Source organism: Podarcis bocagei, assembly GCF_964188305.1.
Source record: "Podarcis bocagei genome assembly, chromosome: 4".
Lineage (NCBI taxonomy): Eukaryota > Metazoa > Chordata > Lepidosauria > Squamata > Lacertidae > Podarcis > Podarcis bocagei.
This window is the reverse complement of record NC_138128.1, coordinates 46,127,345-46,145,750: the sequence shown is the minus strand read 5'-3', so window position 1 is coordinate 46,145,750 and position 18,406 is coordinate 46,127,345. Positions and strand designations below refer to the sequence as shown.

Here is an 18,406-nt window from a genome sequence, read left to right as displayed (position 1 = left end):
GGCATTGTGCTCTGATCGCTGGGTTTTGTCACTACAGGGGGGAGGGGTGATCAAGCCTCTCACAATCCTCCTCCAAACACTGGTCTTGCTGTGTTTGACTCACAGGGAGGCAGAAACACTTGCTTTCAGAAAGATCAGCCCAGATTAGTTACCCTATTATAGCACTAAGAGATGTTCAGGGGGCTCGTTTTACAGTAATTTTGAAAAAGTATTGAGCCTTTCCTAGAGTGAACTAAGTTGTTAATCCTGGTTTGTTAATAGGCGGTTGTTTTCAGACTCCATAAGCAGACCCATGTAGTTTCCCAAGTGTTGTGCATTTAAATGATTTTGATGTAAATATTTAGAAGCTGCTGATCTGTTTCAGTAAAGCTCCAACTGAAGATGAGTTGGAGCCATCCTAGAAGACCTTGGTCCCAGCTTGGAGCAAACCAACATTAGTGCAGAACGTTCTGTTCACATATAGAATTCCCCTTGTTTATGCCCACAGTTTCCACAGGGTAGACCTCTTGCAGCAAAACCAACAAAGAGCCTTGAGGCACATCAAAGACAAACACGTTTATTATGACATAAGCTTTTGTGGACCTATAATCCGCTTCATAAAATATATGAAGCCGAACATAGTCCATGAAAACTTGTACCATAATAAAATAGTCGGTCTTCAAGGAGCCACAAAACTATTGATTGCTCATTTGTGCTTCCCTCCCGCACTGTCCTTGGAGTTTTCATGCATGGTGAAACTGTACAAATGGGACCTTTCCATTGTATTGGAATCAGAGTTGGCCTTGTGCTTGGCTTTGCCTAACAGATATAAACTGAATTGGGACTTGGCTTTAGCCTCTGCCTCTCTTTCTTTTTCTGCATGCCAGAATGATATTGGTGGCAAGAAGATTCTCCAGAGGAAATGGACATCCTTCATGAAAGCAAGGTTGGCCTGCTATGTTCCTTACTATGAGGTACTGAAGGATGTTTTCAGTCTGGATGGTGGCGACTGGAGGAGCACCGTCTTCTATGCAACATTCACTTTATCAGCACAGTGGTAAGCCAAGCATGCTAACTGCGTGTTGGGTACTCAAGTAACTGTTCCGAAAAGATACATGGAATCTGTTGAATTACACAAGTTCCATGTGCTGCCACCAGCAAAAAAGACAAACTAAATGCTAGGGATTATTAGGTAATGGTACAGAACACAGAGCAGGACGTGTCACGGTACCCTTGAGTACCAAATGTGGTTCTCAATCTCCTGCCTGCTGCATTGCAGAACTTGACTTGCAGTATGGTGCAGGACACAAACAAAGCAGATAGGCTGTTCAAGCAAGGGAACCTGGCCTTGCGCATTTCAGCATTCCAGGGAGCATCTGCATTCACTTGGGCAAATTGGTTCAGTCTCTGTATTCCAAGGCAACAGGTATGGATTCACTCCACCTCAGTGCCTGTTGTGGCACAATCCAAACATATGCCACACTGTTCAAAACCTCATAAAAGACACCAAAGGAAAGTCAACTTGCATTGAATGGAAAGAAGGCCATTGTCAGTTGGTCCTCAGAGTAAAGAGGCTTTCAGCTGCTTAGACTGCATTGGCTCTGCCAGTACCACCTGCTATATTCTCAGATACTTTTGCCCTCTGCTTCTGAGTGAGGCAGGAGGCTCGCCCTTCTGTTTCCAAGGCTGGCCTGCCTGTGCTTTTAAGCTGGACAGGGTCCACTGATGCTTTCATCCCACCTGAGCTCCAGTCAGTGGTGTGATGGTGGATGGAGGCTTTCAGTTTGGTTGCCAGCAAAATCCTCCTTGCCCTTGTAAGTATTTTGGCACTTGTGACTGATTCAGTTTGCCTGAGTGTTTCTTGCTGAGGGCAAGGAACAGATGGGACACTCTGAGCACTTTGTGAGACAAAAGTCCTATTGGTGAGCATCCGTAGAATAGATTAATAATAGCTGTATATGCAGGAGGTGGTGTGGGATGGGAAGGGGAGTAAGCTTAGCATTTTGGAAGGGATCACTTTGGCTTAATTGGGAGCAAGGGCCAAACTGTTCACCATATGGATTTTAACCACAGCAATAGGTGCTGTGCGACTTCACTGTTTGTGGACTGAGCCCAGTCTGAAGTCATAGCCAGCCTTTTGCACTTCCTGTTAGTTTTTAATGGTGGTATGAATTTTAACAACTTGTCCTCGGCTAATTAGTAGCTTTGTGCTTGTAACATTTATCAAGTGGAAGGTTCACACTGGCAGCAAGATGGCACCCACTGAGCTACCATCCTCATGAGAGGGGAGCTGAACATCAGAGGCATTTATTAATGAGCACTGGCCGTTACATCTCAAAGGCTATTGAGAACGTACAGGGTATTTTGCACGTGGCCTTTTCGGGGATGTCAGGGGAATGGTTAAAGAGACAGAACTGGGGCAGCTGGTTGTTGTTATTATGTGACGATGAAGGAAAACCAGGGGGCTTTGCAGGGCTGACAGTCTTCCCCACAGAATGACAGGAAATGAGGAAACCTCCAGGATTACACAGGAATATCCTGCTCGTGACAGAAAGTCATTTGACTCATTTGTCAGAGAAGCAAAAGCTACCACTTACTCGCAATCTATTCTCTTGACCTGGCTTTGCACTGAGAAGAATTTCAGAGAGCAGGGTGCGTAAAGGAGACCACTGCCAAATCCAGGGAGGAGTGCAAAACTAAGAACTCACCATACAGCACAAAGTCCAGCAGGAGAAACAAGCATTTGCAAGCATCAGCATGAATTAACACTACAGGGATAAAGGGGTCCAGTTGGAGATGGCCCAAAATATTTTGGTGTTTGAGAATGAAGATATAAATGTTGCTACTGTGACAGCAATTTGCTGTTGTTTAATGGTACCTCCAAAATGCCTGGGGCAGGCAGACTTCCCATCTAATGGTGAATCCAGACTCCCCAAGTCCAGTATATTTTGTGCAGACAGGCCACACAGGTGCAAGGTAACATTTTCCAAATACTGGCTGGAAGTTCATGGAGGGATAGCAGGAAGACAGACGCAATGATGGCCAGTAAGTGGTAGCAAGGACAGGTGTGATTATTTGTTATTTATTTATTTCATAAAATGTATACATCACTAGATTGTTTAAAAAATAATATTCAAAGCGGTTTACAGAGAGAATAAAACAATGCTGGGGATACAGCTGCAGAGAGAGGGCAGGGACCCTGAGAGAGAGTCTTGTTCAGATACAGAATCAGGCAGAATACCAGGACTGGCTCCAGGTTTTAAAGGCCAGAGTGCCAGCTGGCAGGCCCCAGCAGACCTACCCGACAGTGGCAATGGGGTAGCAAGTACCAGGCAGCACCACTGCAATGCAGTGCTGAGCAGCTGGGCCCATAATGATTCAGAGCAGTACTGCACTGGGGGTCATTGCAGAAAATTTCAAATAGCAGCTCAGATACAGCCTCCCAACAAAGGGGTGGGGGGCATAAGCATAGCTGGGGAAAATTCTGCTGGCGCTCCAGCAGCTGCACAAGCCTTCTGCATAGGGAACTCAAGTGAGCCATTTCATCTTGGTGCAGGGACTGATTACTCTTCCAAGCTCCGCCTGGCAGCAGAGAGTGAAAGGGATTAAAGGTGTTGCCCTGTCACTCAGACCTTTACACGGTTTATGGCACCAAAGCTTCTTGATGAGTTATGGCTGCCTCAAGCAAAGGTTCTCAGAGGCAAGTGGAGTCTTGGGTAGTGGATGACAGTGCCTTGCATATCAGCTGGCCAGATGCACAGGAGGACAGAGCAACTGCACTTTTAACTGTTGAGTAGAAGAGGGAAATTCAGGAGGTGTAGCTGCTGAAACTCCCTCTTCCATACAACCATTAAACTTACAGGAGCCCCATCCTCTTGTGCATCTGGACACTCCAGATCTATAGTGAGGTATATAAGAACTGTTTGTACCAGCAGCTGCTCCTGCTTTTTAAAATAACTTGTTCAATTACTTTTAATATAAATGTGTAAAACATTTTAAAACTTTTACATATGCATGTTTCTCAGCTACTGAATTGTTTCTTTTGTTCTCCTTTACCAAAGGCTGCTAGTCTGGCTCCACCCACATTCTGCCAAAACATTAGAGCAGGGGTCAGCAACATTTTTCAGCAGTGGGCCGGTCCATCGTCCCTCAGGCCATGTGGTGGGCCAGACTATATTTTGAAAAAAAAGGATGAACGAATTCCTATGCCCCACAAATAACCCAGAGATGCATTTTAAATAAAAGGACACATTCTACTCATGTAAAAACACGCTGATTTCCGGAACGTCCGCAGGCCGGATTGAGAAGGCGATTGGGCCGCATCCAGCCCACAGGCCTTGGGTTGTCTACCCCTGCATTAGAAAGTTCTAGGTATAGTCCCTATAAAGGGGCAGTGCATGGGCAGCCAACTGCTTGAGAAAAAGGTTGCTAGAATGCTGCCTTACTGGTAGAAACAACTACTGCTAACTGCTAGACTTAAGAACCCTGTAGTCATGACCTAACTCTCCATAGCCAAGATAGATTTTGCAGCTGATCTTGTGGCCTTTTCTTTTTTAAAAAAAGGCTACTGCCTGTCCCTGAAACAAGAAATGTTCCCTGCAGAGAAGGGCAGGGGTGCTTCATTCATGGGCCAGGTTTTATCCAATCTTAAGGTAAAAGGTAAAGGTACCCCTGCCCGTATGGGCCAGTCGTGACCGACTCTGGGGTTGCGCGCCAATCTCGCTTAAGAGGCCGGGGGCCAGCGCTGTCCGAAGACACTTCCGGGTCACGTGGCCAGCGTGACAAGGCTGCATCTGGCGAGCCAGCGCAGCACACGGAAACGCTGTTTACCTTCCCGCTAGTAAGCGGTCCCTATTTATCTACTTGCACCCGGGGGTGCTTTCGAACTGCTAGGTTGGCAGGCGCTGGGACCGAGCAGCGGGAGCGCACCCCGCCGCGGGGATTTGAACCGCCGACCTGACGATTGGCAAGTCCTAGGTGCTGAGGTATTACCCACAGCGCCACCCGTGTCCCTCCTATCCAATCTTAGGCGCTATCTAATCCGCTTATCTGGAACGGGAGAATAATTTTCCTGTAAGGCAAATTATCACATTCTCCTCCAACATGCAGTGTCATAGACTTTGTTGAGCCATCTGGGTTTAGTTCATGAAACCTGTTCCCGGTTGGTCAAACCAGATGATCTTCAGATTCCTTGCGGCCCTATAGTGCTACAAGGATTGTTTTATGTTGAGGGTGGGGAGCATGTGGCTCTCCAGACTATAACTCCCATCATCTCTGCCCACTGGCCATGCTGCTTGGGGCTGATGGGAGTTAAAGAGTACAGCAATATCTGGAGCACCACAGGTTTCCCATACCTGGTTTGTGTGGACCCAGAAGAATTGGCAAGAAGTGGAAGACTCTGGTTCTGTGCTCTGACCATGTCACCATGTCTTTCAGGAGGAGCATGGAGGTGTCTGCCATCTGCCGATACAACATCTCTGAAGTGCGGGCAGCCTTCGAAGGGACTTACATGGAATACCAGGACTCCTCCCGCAAGTGGTCCCAGTACACCGGGGAGGTGCCTGTGCCCCGGCCAGGATCAGTAAGTTACTTACCCAACTTAATAGCCCTTAAACATCATTGATAATATTCTATTTAAGTCAGTTCGGAATAATGACTGGCTTTTAGTTTTTGAACCTGAGTTTTGTTGGGTTGGTGCTGGAGGTTTTAATCAGTGTCAGACTTTATGGCTGGATTTTATCTACTGCTGTGTTGGTTTTTCTGATTTATAGTTTTACTGTTCATTTTAATTTTATCTATTTGTCTGGGTGCATGTCACCTAGAGAACAGTTTTTTATTAGGTGACTCATGCACAGAATAGCATAAATAAATAACATCTTATTTTGCCTCGTCTCAGATAAAGGAGGCGGGAGGCCCTCTCTTCCTCCCAAGGAACACAAGAGTGCTCATAACTAAAACAGACAAGTAGAATCCCTAATATGCACCATTTCATACTGCGGGTGAAGGTTGAGGGCTTCCCTACCCAAAATAATCCATACCAGCAGAAAAGTAGAGGATCCTCCAATTAGGCTTTTCACAGGCATTCTAGGTTTGAGTGAATAGGTTATATTGCATGTAGGGTTGTGTTCAGTCTTTTACCTGCAGAGTGAAATACAACAAGCCTGGCAACTGGTGTATCAGAAGGGGCATTTGTTTGTATGCTTTAGCTGTTAGAGCAGGGGTGGAGAACCTGTTGTCCTCCAGTTGTTGTTGGACCCCAGCTTCCATCAGCCTCAGCTAGCATGGCCAAAGGTCAAGGATAATGGGAGCTGAAGACCAGAAGCACCTGGAAGATAGGTGTGCAAATAACGCCCATTTCTCCTCTGCAGTGCATCACTAGTCGGGCTCGCAAGAATGGCTACAACACGTCCCAGGACCTGCCCAATGGTGTGCTGGATTTTATCAAGCTCCATCCACTGATGTATGAAGAGGTGAAGCCTGCGGATGGAGTCCCCCTGTTGGTGAAGAAAAATGCGGTTTATACCCAAGTAGCCGTAGACAGAGTCCGAGCCCTGGATGGGCGAGTGTATGACATGCTCTTCTTGGGAACAGGTAGGTGTGTTTGCATTCCCCGTGCATATCTAAGTGACTGTTAGGACAGAACACACATCTAGGGAGGTTACTCGTTGTTCTCACCCCTCTCAACCTTGTATTGGAATGTAGAGGAGACAAAGAGTGCAACCCTATTATGCTTTCTAAGCCTTCCAAACCTGTGTAGCTGAATCTGTGGTTGTTTTTTTAAGGAGAAACAGTTGGGTTTCTGTATGCTGCAGAGCCTCCCTTTCCCTAAGCCGTTCCAGTGCCGCTCAGTTCTAATTGATAGCTACTATGCTGTGCTTAACACTACTAAGCTGCAAACAGACATACCTGTAAACAGGTATGGTTGCTTTCCTCCCCACCCCCCAAGGTGAGCCTTGCTTTTTCTGGCTTTTGCTCTTCAAAGGACACAGAGAATCAAAGGTTGATTATCTCTTCTTCTTTGCCCCTTTCCCATCTTCTTTGCCCCTTTCCCACAAAGGCAGGCTTTGTGGGTTTTTGTCTCTCTCAAACATAAAAGGTTATATTCCTCTTAAGTTCTGCTCCAAGTGATGCTTTTTTGATGACAAAGCCCCAGCATCAAATCAGTTCTGGAAAATTGCTTTGAGAAAGGGAGAGGTGGCTTCATGATTGCCAGTGAAGTTGCACTATGGAACTTGGGCAGTTACAACTTTGTGCCTGTTTAGAATTCAGTTGAACTCCTCTCAGAACCACAAATCCCATTATTCTGAGGAGAGGAAAAGAAGTGACAAAACTGTTGTCCTGCAGCATAGACCAGCTCTACAGTGTTCAGGCACACTTCTGCTTCTCGTAAATCTGGAAGTAGACAGATCCTCTCACTTGCCAACCAGACCCTACACAGGGCTAGCACCTTGAATTTTGCCTGCATGACTGATGTCAAGAATGAGACTGTGTGGGAAATTGCCTTTTTAATGTTTACTCCCGTTTAACAGGTAATGGCTGGATTCACAAGGCTGTGGTCATTGGTTCCATGGTCCACATCATTGAGGAGATCCAGGTCTTCAAAGCCCCCCAGCCTGTGGAGAACCTTGTCATCTCTAAAAAGCAGGTACATGTGGCTTCGGACCCCACCCAAATGCTTTTAGTGAAGGCACACATGCACTGTAAAAAAGCAAAGCACCAACAAGGGTGCAGTAAACAAATGTTGGGAACAGGCCTATGTCAGCTGGAGAACCAATTCAGGATAGTCTGGACTTCATTGCTAACCTACGTCCTGCAAACTTCTCTCTACCAAAGTTGTAAGATACCTTTTCTTCACACCACCGTAACAGGAAAGAACTATCCATATTAGCAAACGCTCTGTCAAGGTGTGGTTCCCCTTTGCACCTTTCACCTTGGAAGGAAAAAAAAATCATAAGCTTGTGGAACGTGGGTGATGTTTTTCTTATGTATTCTGACTCTGTGCTGTCTCTGCCAATAGGCAGCCCTCAATAAAACTGTGCCTCTAGGGTGTTTATTTGGCTTTGCCTGTAGCTAAGGTGGTTCCCACCCAGTGTCCAAAGGCCCTGTCATGCGCTGTCCTGCCTCGGTGGAGCCCTTTGCTCAGCAGTCTGGAGCTTGTTCCTCCACATTCCTTGCAAAGCTGCTCAAGTTTAAAAGCTTCCCTTTCCAGCTCCCAGGAAGGACTGCCATTTTTTGTGACTTAACAGATTCAATTCTGTATGCATAATTTGCATGCCGCCTTTTCACCATCCAAGCCATGCTGAAGGTGGCTTACGACATAAATTCAGCATAACAAAAGGAGTAATAAATAAACAAAACATCAAGACATACACAACCAAACTGAACAATTTCCGCACAAATCACAAGGTCTAAAATAAAGATACACAAAAACCAACAGCAATAACCCCCCCAGCAACAAAACACCCCAGCCCAAGAGTCTGTTCAGCAGCCTCAGCTGATCCAGACCCCACCCTCACAGGCCAGGTGGGAAAAGGATTGCAAGGCAGGGAGCAGGTCTTCCAGCCAATATGCTTTGTGCCTCTATGATGGCAGGCAGGAGGGGGGGAAATCACTAGATAAGAACCTCCATCCTAGCAAATGCTGCATCTGTTGAATTCTTCAGTTCCCGTCAGGCAAAACAGCAACAGCCCTATTTGCAGCTCAGTCCCTAGTTCCTTTCTCAGTGTGACAGTGAAGGTTTATGCCTCCCTGGTACAGCTGTCAGGGGAACCTGTGTGATGTACTGCAGGTGGGATGATATTTTAGTACTATAATATGTGCTGTCATGTGTAGTTCTGCAGGCTCCTCCAGATCTTGTTAAGACTACAATTCCCATCATCCTTGACCACTGACCATGTGCTGGGGGGTCATAGGAGTTGCAGTGCAGCTACATATGGAGGGTACTACATGGGCTAACACCCTTCCTGCTTTCTCTTTGGGCTCTTTTTCTAGGACTGCCACTTTTTTGTTTTTTACTGGCTCTGCCCCAGTTCCTTGCATTAACCATCAGCCAGACATGCAAATATTTAGTTGGTTGTGTTTTTCCTGGCTTGGAGATAAAAAGGGTGGGGAAAGCTTAGCCAGGCAAACGCCTGCATGTCATGCTGCTGTTAAAGGGAAATAATGTAGATGGAATTCAAGGAGGGACTTTTCCTGGCCTTTGTTCTTTCTCTTTCATTTCAAGCATCTCCCTCCAAGTGGTCAGCAGGGAATGCAACTCTGCCCTCAGACTTTTTTTGATGTTAGGGTGGCTTTGGAGAGGCAGCAAATCTATGCACCAGGTGATGAACACGTACAGCAGTAGGATAGCCGTGAGCTGGGAAGGATAAATGGCTGCAGGGTGACCCTAGTGATTTACTCTGGTTCCCTGCTTCCCTCTGCTGGTCAAACACTGGTGCTGAAGCTACCTGTTACCAACACATGATATTGAATGTACCAGCTATAGCTGAGCCCAGCTTCTATAAAAATTCTGGCTTCCAATTCTGCCTTTTAAGTCATTCCAAGGTATGGTCTGAAAACCACCACCTTGCTGAAGTGAAGCAGGTCTAGTCAGCGCCTGGAAGAGTGGCTACCTGGGAACAATGTATTTGCCACCTTAGGTTCCATGGCAGAAGGCAAGATATGAATGTAAGAAAAATAATACCGTGTTTTTCCGTGTATAAGATGCCCCCATGTATAAGACGCTCCCTATTTTTGGGAACTCCAAATTAAGAAAACACCCCTCAGCACTACCCGTGTATAAGACGAGCCCCAATTTTAAACCTCATTTTTGGTTTAAAAAGCCGTCTTCTGCATGGAAAAATACGGTAATTAACCTGGGCCTTGAAGCATTGCACCTTACATTGCCTTTCAACAGTTAATTGGATGTTTCAGTTCCCTGCCTTTGCATCTCTGCTGAGTGCATGTCCTGTCTTTTCTCTCTTTGCAGAGGAGTCTGTATGTGGGGGCTCAGAGTGGAATCCTGCAGCTACCATTTTCCTCCTGCAAGCGCTATGTCTCCTGCTTTGATTGTATCCTGGCCCGAGACCCATACTGTGGCTGGGATGGTGAGACTTGCAGAGAAGTAGCCGAGATGCTGGACAGGTAATTAAAAACTGACTACAAAGAACTGAACGTGTTACAGTGGTACCTCGGGTTAAGAACTTAATTCGTTCTGGAGGTCCGTTCTTAACCTGAAACTGTTCTTAACGTGAGGTACCACTTTAGCTAATGGGGCCACCTGCTGCCGCTGCAGCATCACAGTGCAATTTCTGTTCTCATGCTGAAGCAAAATTCTTAACCCGAGGTACTATTTCTGGGTTAGTGGAGTCTGTAATGTGAAGCATCTGTAACCCGAGGTACCACTGTACTTGCATGCGGAGTATACTTGTGCACAAACTGGAGCAGGGCGATACTTTTAAACCTACCCTGCTCTTTCCCCAAATGCTGGATATTTGGTTGTTGTTTTTAAACAACTGCCCATTGGGTGTGTTTGTCTGACTAAGGCAGCCAATGTGTGAGCTCCTGCTGGCACTCCACATGACTGGGACACCAAGTTGCCTGGATGTCCCAGTCAGGCAGATGCCCTGCAGGAAAGGAGGAGTTCATACATTGACCATGCTCAATGCAGCTATTAAAGAAAAGAAGACTTGAGGTGGATTAAACATGTGCTCCCCACTCTGGTCTGTACTCAGGCATGTCCTACATGTGAGTAATGCATGCATACAGCTTGCATCCAAGACCTATGTTCGCCAACATTTGGTGAAGCCGGGGTTCTGTTAAGGCACCACTAATGTGCTTCTGCATTGAGACCTATCCTACATTGCTGTTTACTGGATCAATGGAGTATTAGTTTGTGCTTGTTTGAGACTTAACAGCATTCCATCACTCTATCCCTCCCTATTGAAAGTGGGCATTTGACAGGACACCCCTGTTATTTGGCTTTAAACATATCAGGGCATCTCTCTGTCTCATACAAAACGGGTTAGGTTTAGTGGATTCTGATTTTGCAGGATATCTAAGAAGCTGTAGTCAGCGGACAGTAATAAGAAGATATTCCAGAAAATTTACATGCTTTACCATCATGAAAGTTTTGAGTATGTGCATGCTAAAATATAAATTCATTACAAGAATCACAGCATAAATGTATAGATAGGGCAGGCAGTTAAATCCTATAGGTTGCTAAATCCCATAGGAACTCACTGAAAGCCTATTTAAATAAACATGCTTTACATTGTGCCCCCCCCCCCTGCAAGCTTGGTCTCAGATTGGGTCTTCCTTAGTAATACCTTCTCTTTAAGACCTGGACTACAGCTGAGCAGCCATAGCTCCATACAATTAAAGGGATCACGCTGAAGACCTCTGTATTTTGTCGCTGGAATTGTCTGCTGGCTATGCACGTGCCCTTGTGTGAGGTGACATATGCAGGTGACTCGGGAGGTTTCAGCAAAGCCTGCAGTTTGTGTATTGGATATTGTGCATATTGGGGTGCTTATGCTGGGGAGGCGTGCCTGCTGGAGCATGTAAGATTCTGCCCACAGGTGTATTAATGCCCACAGATTTCATCAGGTGTGTGCTGCATGCAGGTGAGATTGAGTATCTTTGCGCTGCTGCCTTTTCCCAGCTGATCAAGGTTTTGCTTATATTGGCTTAGGAGTCTGCTGATCCAGGACATTGTGCATGGCAATGTGGGCTGCTCGAACGACTCTGCCCAGGGTAAGATTCTGATACTGCCCCTTCTGGAAGCCAACGGAGCCTTGCCTCTGCTACCTTGGTCTGGTGCTCTGGGTTGAGAGAATGGATAATGATTCCTTCCTAAGGGGAATTGTTCATCTGTTTCCAACCTTTGCTTGTAAGAGGAGCAAGCTTCCCTTCTTCCCACCCAGACTCAAAGTATGTTTCCCTTAATTAATAGAATATTTTCAGCACAGGGTTATGTAAAATAACAACAGAAAAACCACAAGATTACAGACACAAAGTAGTGCAAATTAAGTAGGACAACATACATTTCTTTGCATTGTGGGTTTTTCTTTTATCAAAATTATTCTTTCACTCATTGTTTTCGCAGTAGGGTGGAGTAAGGCAGGCATCCCCAACCTGCGGCCCCCCAGAGTTTTGGCCTTCAACTCCCATGATCCCTAGCTAACAGGATCAGTGATCAGGGATGATGGGAATTGTAGTCCAAAACATCTGGAGAGCCAAAGGTTGGGGATGCCTGGAGTAAGGGAATGGGGGAAGAGAGCCATGAATGAGGGATGTTTTATGGGACAGTTTTGAATACTAACCACTCACTATAGGGGCTGTGCCTATCCCAACTAAGGGATCTAAGCTTTCTAGAGGCTGCCCTCAAATTCCCTTTGTTATCTGTACTTTTAAGGAGCGCTTTCGCTTTTAAAAATAAAACAACCCTCCCCAAACCCTTTGGGTGTCCCACCCCCTCAGCTGGAGAGCCCAGAGTGCCTCTTCCAGAGTATTAACTGGCACTCCAGTCTGACACCTGAATTGTTGCGGCTCAGGTAGGGCAGCACGTTGGTGCTTACTACGTGCGTTTGTGTCTCCTGCAGCCACACCTATGCAGAAGAACCGGACAGTGCTGTGTGGTGATGACGTACTCCTGCCTTGCGAGCAGATGTCCAACCTGGCCCGGGCGACCTGGCTGGTGAACGGCACCAAAGTGCTGGCGGAGGACGGACAGGGCCGCTTCCGCCTTGGGGTGGACGGGCTGCTGGTGACGGACACCCAGCTGGAGCACAGCGGGGAATACCGCTGCTACGCAGAGGAGAACGGCCTCCAGGCCCTGGTGGCTGCTTACACCCTGAATGTGCTTCCTGAGCAGCGAGTGCCACAGCAGGCATCCACTGTGTCGCACCCGTACTGGCACGCCGCCAGCGCCACCTACGGGGATGTGAGGTTCATCTACATTGCCGTCATCACGCTGCTGGGGGGGCTGTGCCTGGTGCTTAGCGTCGTGCTGCTCTATGTCTCCTGCCTGCAGAAGCGCAGGGGCAAGTACAGCCTGGGGGTCCCCCAGGCGCCCAGCGTGGAGCTGCAGACGGTCTCTTCCAATTGCCTGGGCAAAGGAGGGGAGGAGGACGAGGAGGAGGACCCGGGCACCTACCTGGACGGCTGCCTGCAAATCATCCCCGGGGAAGCCCCCACCGTGCCGTCGCCCTCCAAGGAAACGCTCCCCATCCCACCGCCGCCCCCTCCTCCGCTCCCTGCCGAGTTCACCAACGGCATCACCACTTTGCCCAGCATGCTGCGCAAGATGAACGGGAACAGCTACATGCTCCTGCGGCAGAATGAGGAGCCGTGCACCTCTCCGCTCTACAACTCCTTCACAGAGGAGCTGAGCAAGATCTTGGAGAAGCGGAAACACACACAGCTGGTAGAAAAGCTGGACGAGAGCTCCGTGTAGGGCAGGGTGGAGGGCACAGGGAGCCCACTTTGCTGTGAACTAAACCCCCTAACTGCCCTCTGTGATTCCTCCTCCCCAGCCCAGCAGAGAAACAGTGTTACGACTCAGCAACTACCTCCGGCCGGCCCTCCGGAGCAGCCACAGGCTCCATGCTCATTTCCTTCTCTCTCTCTCTTTTTGGTTGTTGTTTTTTCCGTTGGCGTTGATGGTTTGTTTTCCAATTGCTGTAAAAAAAGATCTTATTTAAATGGAATTATATTTATATATAAAAACAATGATCGATAAACAGGAGCCACGGTGATCTGTTGGGTTTGTCTTGGGTGGGGTATATCGGAATGTGCCCTTGGCTTGTGTGGGGAATGATGCTGTCAGGCTGGACAGTGGGGTGGTTAGAGGGTGGTTTCCTCCCAATAGTTGCAACGGCCAGAAGGGCATCAGCAGTCATAATGAGGGGACAGGACGTGCAGCTGCCATTTCAAGAGGTAGGTCACAAAACTTCTTTGTTACATCCAAATTACGTCAAATTCAAATCACATTTCAAATACATCTATATAAATAGAATTAGGGGTATTTTTTTCTGAGCATCAGATATAAATGATGGCTATTGGTTAATCCTTCAGAGGTTGGGTTTTCCTTAAATGACATTAGGAGATGCTTTCAGTTCCTTTGGGGTTTTTTAGGCACTATCACAGTCCACAACTTGTCAGTGTTGGCCCATAGCAAATGGTCTCTCTGCTATGGTATTAGAGGGGCTAGGCAGCTGAATGGAGAAACCTTAGTATATCACAACTAATGCCCAATAGCTTCTTTAAAAACAAATTAAACTATGGCTTACAGCCCATGAGATTTTGAATGACATCTTGCTGGTGCAAAATAACTGAGCTGTTTCATCCAAACTTTGCTGTTTGCTTATGTGAACCTGCAGGAAAACAGTGCCCTCTGCTGAAGTTGAATTGCAATTTGTCCATACTCTCTCCTGCTGCCCTGAGAGCAAAGTGTTTGTCTCACTGTCATTTCACCTGTCTGGCAACAGGCCTCCTGCAAGAGTAGTGGGTGAGAGGACAGGTTTCAGTACAACCTTAATAGTCTTTAGAAAGTTTAGTCTTGCCTTCTCCAGTGTACAAGAATAGTTATTTTGCTCCTGGTCTGAACTAGCACGGGTCTCTTGCTAAATCTAGATCATGGTTTCTCCCATCTGAAATTATTATTGCTTTGTCAAACTGGGGTAAGGGGTAAGAGTGACATCCCAATACAGTGGTACCTCGGTTTTCAAATGTCTCCATTAACGAACATTTCAGTTTATGAACACCATAAACCCGGAAGTAAATGCTTCGGTTTTTGAACACTCCTCGGAAGTTGAACATGCCACGCGGCTTCTGCTGAGTGCAAGATCTGGAGGCCTAGCTGTCGGAAACCATGCCTTGGTTTTTGAACGTTTCAGAGGTCGAATGGTCTTCTGGAATGGATTACGTTCAAAAACCGAGGTACCACTGTATTCACTGTTGTGTAAGGCAGCACCATTCCTAATGGGTGATTAGAGAAATCTTTCATAGAGCTCATAATGGTACCCTAAGGACTAATCAAAAGAACCAGCAATGTCTGGCTGTGCACTGCCATGGGCAAGCACTGGTGTCTGAGTGACCTGTGGGTGAGAAATGACAGGGAAGCAGGAGTAGAATCTCTTAGCCCAATCCATCTGCAATACAGCGTAAAAAAACCACTAGTCTACATACCACAGAGTTTAGTCTTGTAAGGATATATTTGTGGTGCACTTAAGGAAGTTCTTGTCACTGTCATCGTCTCTCATGATCTTCTATGAGCCTTTAGGAAATCTAATTTATGTGTCATTCACATAGCATTGGTACTGGAGACCTCAGTATAAATATATCATGCATTTCAGACCTAGAGGGAGAGTGCCACAGACTGCAATGTCATTTATGAGATCTTACACAGCCTTGCTTTCAACCCAATGGACGCTTAACACAATTGCTGCTCTTCTCTGCCTTGGGTTCTATCATAGAATTATAGTTGGAAGGGACCTTGAGGGTCATCTAGTCCAACCCCCTGCAATGCAGGAATCTATGATAAGGTTTTCATTTACATGGGATTGGGGGAAACTCTCCACCTTCAATCCTCAGTTGCCCTTTCCCAGCTCTGCAGTATCCTTTTTGGTGAGACATGCAAATTATACACAATATTCTAAATATGTGCACACTACTGTTTTGTGTTAAGGGCATTAAGATACTTTTATTTTTAGTTGGGACTGGGAGACCCAGTATCTGGTGGCACCAGGCTGGGAAAAGCTGTTTTTAAACTTGTACATGGACCCTCTTTTTACTGTTTTGATGTCAAATCACACCCTTTTTAGAGAGATCCCTTGCAGGGCTCTTTGCAATCTACTTGGGTTTTCACCACTCAGAATAACCTGATGTCATTTGCAAACTGGGGGGTACTGAGAAAGCCATCTGGTGATTATAAGGAAGGCTTCAAGAGCATTTTCAATGCACTCAGATTATACAAGTACAGAAATTTATGAGTGAAAGTTTCAGCATCTTCAGAAACTGCTTTAGTTTTAATAAAAGCAAGTTTCTAGTCTTTGTGACTGCTAATTACATTAATGTTTCTCACACAATACAAAGCTACAGTTTGGTACACACTTCTTCTACACCTTCATTACTTAACCTGAGCATGAGATTTTAATAGCTAATAGTCAAAACATCCAATACAAAGAATCTCTCCTAATAATGGTCTTCTCTCCAATCAAAAGAAACCAAACTACATACAAGATAGAACACAAGCATAGGGACAATGCCCTTGATACAGTAAGGGTTGTATACAATGCTTCTTGTATGGAGTTCTGCTCACGCAGTGGGGTATCCCCTTCCTATCTCTGCACGCCCTCAAAATCCAAGGTGCTCTTCCAACCCTCTGGGGCAGATTCTGAGTATGGGGCAGGGGACTAGGGCTGCAGGGGAATAAAAAATTCCATTGTGCAAGCACAAGCCTGTTAACAGTAGCAAGCGGCATTAAAACAAGGCTCAAACAGGAGAAGGAAGCAAGCCAGGAATTTATTGATCACTGGGACAATACACCAGACAGATTAGGAGGTTGCTGTTCAGAATCTTGAATACTGATGTAATCCTGGAAATAAGTCCCATTGAACAGTGTAGGACCACCTGATAAGTAAACCTGTATACGGAACATGTGTGTGTGTGTGTGTGTGTGTGTGTGTGTGTGTGTGTGCGCGCGCTGCCCTTCACCCAAAGATCACAGGGTGGTTCACAACATAAAAATATGTTTGCAGATTGCAAGCTGTATCTACTAGTGTAATGCAACAGAAATGGAAATCCAGGAGTTATTTTCATCCCTTTCAAGCAGTTTCTTTTTGCTGGTAGTTCAGAGACCTGCCACTGCCATACATCTTATGAAGACTGAAAACATGGCATATGAAGAATATAGGTTGGGTTCAATCTTGCGCTCAGTGGAATTCTGCTTGCACTGGAGACAGCAGGTGGGGAGGCAGTTTTTACAAACTGCCTTCTCCCTGCGCCCTCCCTCATAATCTGTTCTAGAGGTTTGAGGGATCCCCCCAGAACAGCATGGGAAATGCTCCACTGGATCCAAATTTCTTCCATTAATAGAAGACATTCATGGAAGGGAATGTCTAGAACCAACCCATTAAGTGCAAAAAGAATTTGTTCTTTCAACAAAACAACATTCCTGGTCTGCCTACATGCTGCTCTGTCTGCTTCTTGCCCTAGCTTTCTCATTAACTGCAGCTCATGCCAAACTATGAAAGCACTTTCCTGCTCCAATCTCTACTCCTGTTAATGAAACATCAGTACTTCTAAAATAACATTTTAAGTTCTTGTTTAAAACATTTAAGAGCACAGCTCAAACCTCCTGAATGATATACAGTTTAACAGAAAGGTAAAATTCAAACTGATCAGAATGCCATAAAATGAATTTTTACTCAAGATCTGTTGGACTGGTGTTCCTGAAAATAGAAGTATCATTTGCTGACATGTTAGAGAAGTCCACCATGTCCCTGGGAAGCAAAAGTTAGATACTGGTTGCTTCCTCCCCTCGCTAATCAAAGAAGTGTTATATTCTTCCCATTGCTGCACAACCTGGTGAAGCTGAAAATGCCAAGACACCATGAACTGTTGCAAAAGGCCCACACTTTGCAAACAATCTGCAAAGGGAATGTAAACAAAGGCAGCACATGCCCAAAAATATGCCCTGACTGTACGTAGGGCCATATTACATACTAGTTTAATATATTGAGCTGAAGTGATGGCAAACTCTTCTTTTTAGTGGTATGGCCTTTATGGAAGCCAGGTCATAGCTCTGCAACAAATTAAATGTTTTGTGTGTAGGGAAGCTTGAGTTCAATCCTGATCACCTCCAGTTGGATCGGGGGTAGAAGGGCCGGAAAATACCTCTGCCTGGAATTCTCAAAAGCTCCTGGCAATCACAATAGGCAGAACTCAGCTAGACAGAGCAAGGACCTAACTCAGTTTAAGGCAGCTTCATATTCTTACCCTTATACCAAGGTAAAAATCCCATTTCACGTATGTAGTTTCTTCTGCCAAGACTCTGGCGCATGTTGATAATCTATGACAAAATCTCTGAAAGGAACCAGATGAGAACTTGCTTCTGCCAAGCTGCCGGATGCCTTTTTTCTTTTGCTGCCAACATTGCTAATTAATTGATTCAGATTCCCCAGTGCTTTCCATTAAGAGATGGCAGGGGTTTTATAAGGAGGAAGGGTTCTCTTTAATTTATATTTAATAGAAGGGAGGAGAGATGGAGCAACTCGTATAAAGGCAATGGAAAGCAGCCACTGAATGTAGACAATGGTGTGTAGACTTGTTTAGAGAAGAGTTCCAGCTGATTTCTACTTCCCTTAATTCTCTCTCTTCTCTCTCTCTCTCTCTCTGTGTGTGTGTGTGTGTGTGTTTTTGGAATGGTTTGGAAACCAGGTATGAG

At 46.0% G+C, this 18,406-nt stretch overlaps 2 protein-coding genes across 5 annotated transcripts in view; both read left to right on the top strand.

Annotated features, from left to right (window-relative positions):
• The window catches only part of SEMA4G (semaphorin 4G), a 107,858-nt gene extending 94,158 nt beyond the window's left edge, over nt 1-13,700 (top strand). For all 4 annotated transcript variants that reach the window (XM_081192232.1, XM_081192233.1, XM_081192231.1 and 1 more), the window contains exons 9-15: nt 867-1,036; nt 5,416-5,560; nt 6,348-6,570; nt 7,509-7,624; nt 9,947-10,101; nt 11,651-11,712; nt 12,561-13,700. In XM_081192232.1, coding sequence (XP_081048358.1) covers nt 867-1,036; nt 5,416-5,560; nt 6,348-6,570; nt 7,509-7,624; nt 9,947-10,101; nt 11,651-11,712; nt 12,561-13,414 — 1,725 coding nt within the window. In that variant the 3' untranslated portion in view covers nt 13,415-13,700. The remainder of the gene's footprint in view (nt 1-866; nt 1,037-5,415; nt 5,561-6,347; nt 6,571-7,508; nt 7,625-9,946; nt 10,102-11,650; nt 11,713-12,560) is intronic.
• SFXN3 (sideroflexin 3) overlaps nt 2,715-18,406 on the top strand; it is a 175,390-nt gene continuing 159,698 nt past the window's right edge. Inside the window, exon 1 of the mRNA XM_081192271.1 lies at nt 2,715-2,718. The gene's annotated coding sequence lies outside the window, so the exon portion shown is untranslated. The remainder of the gene's footprint in view (nt 2,719-18,406) is intronic.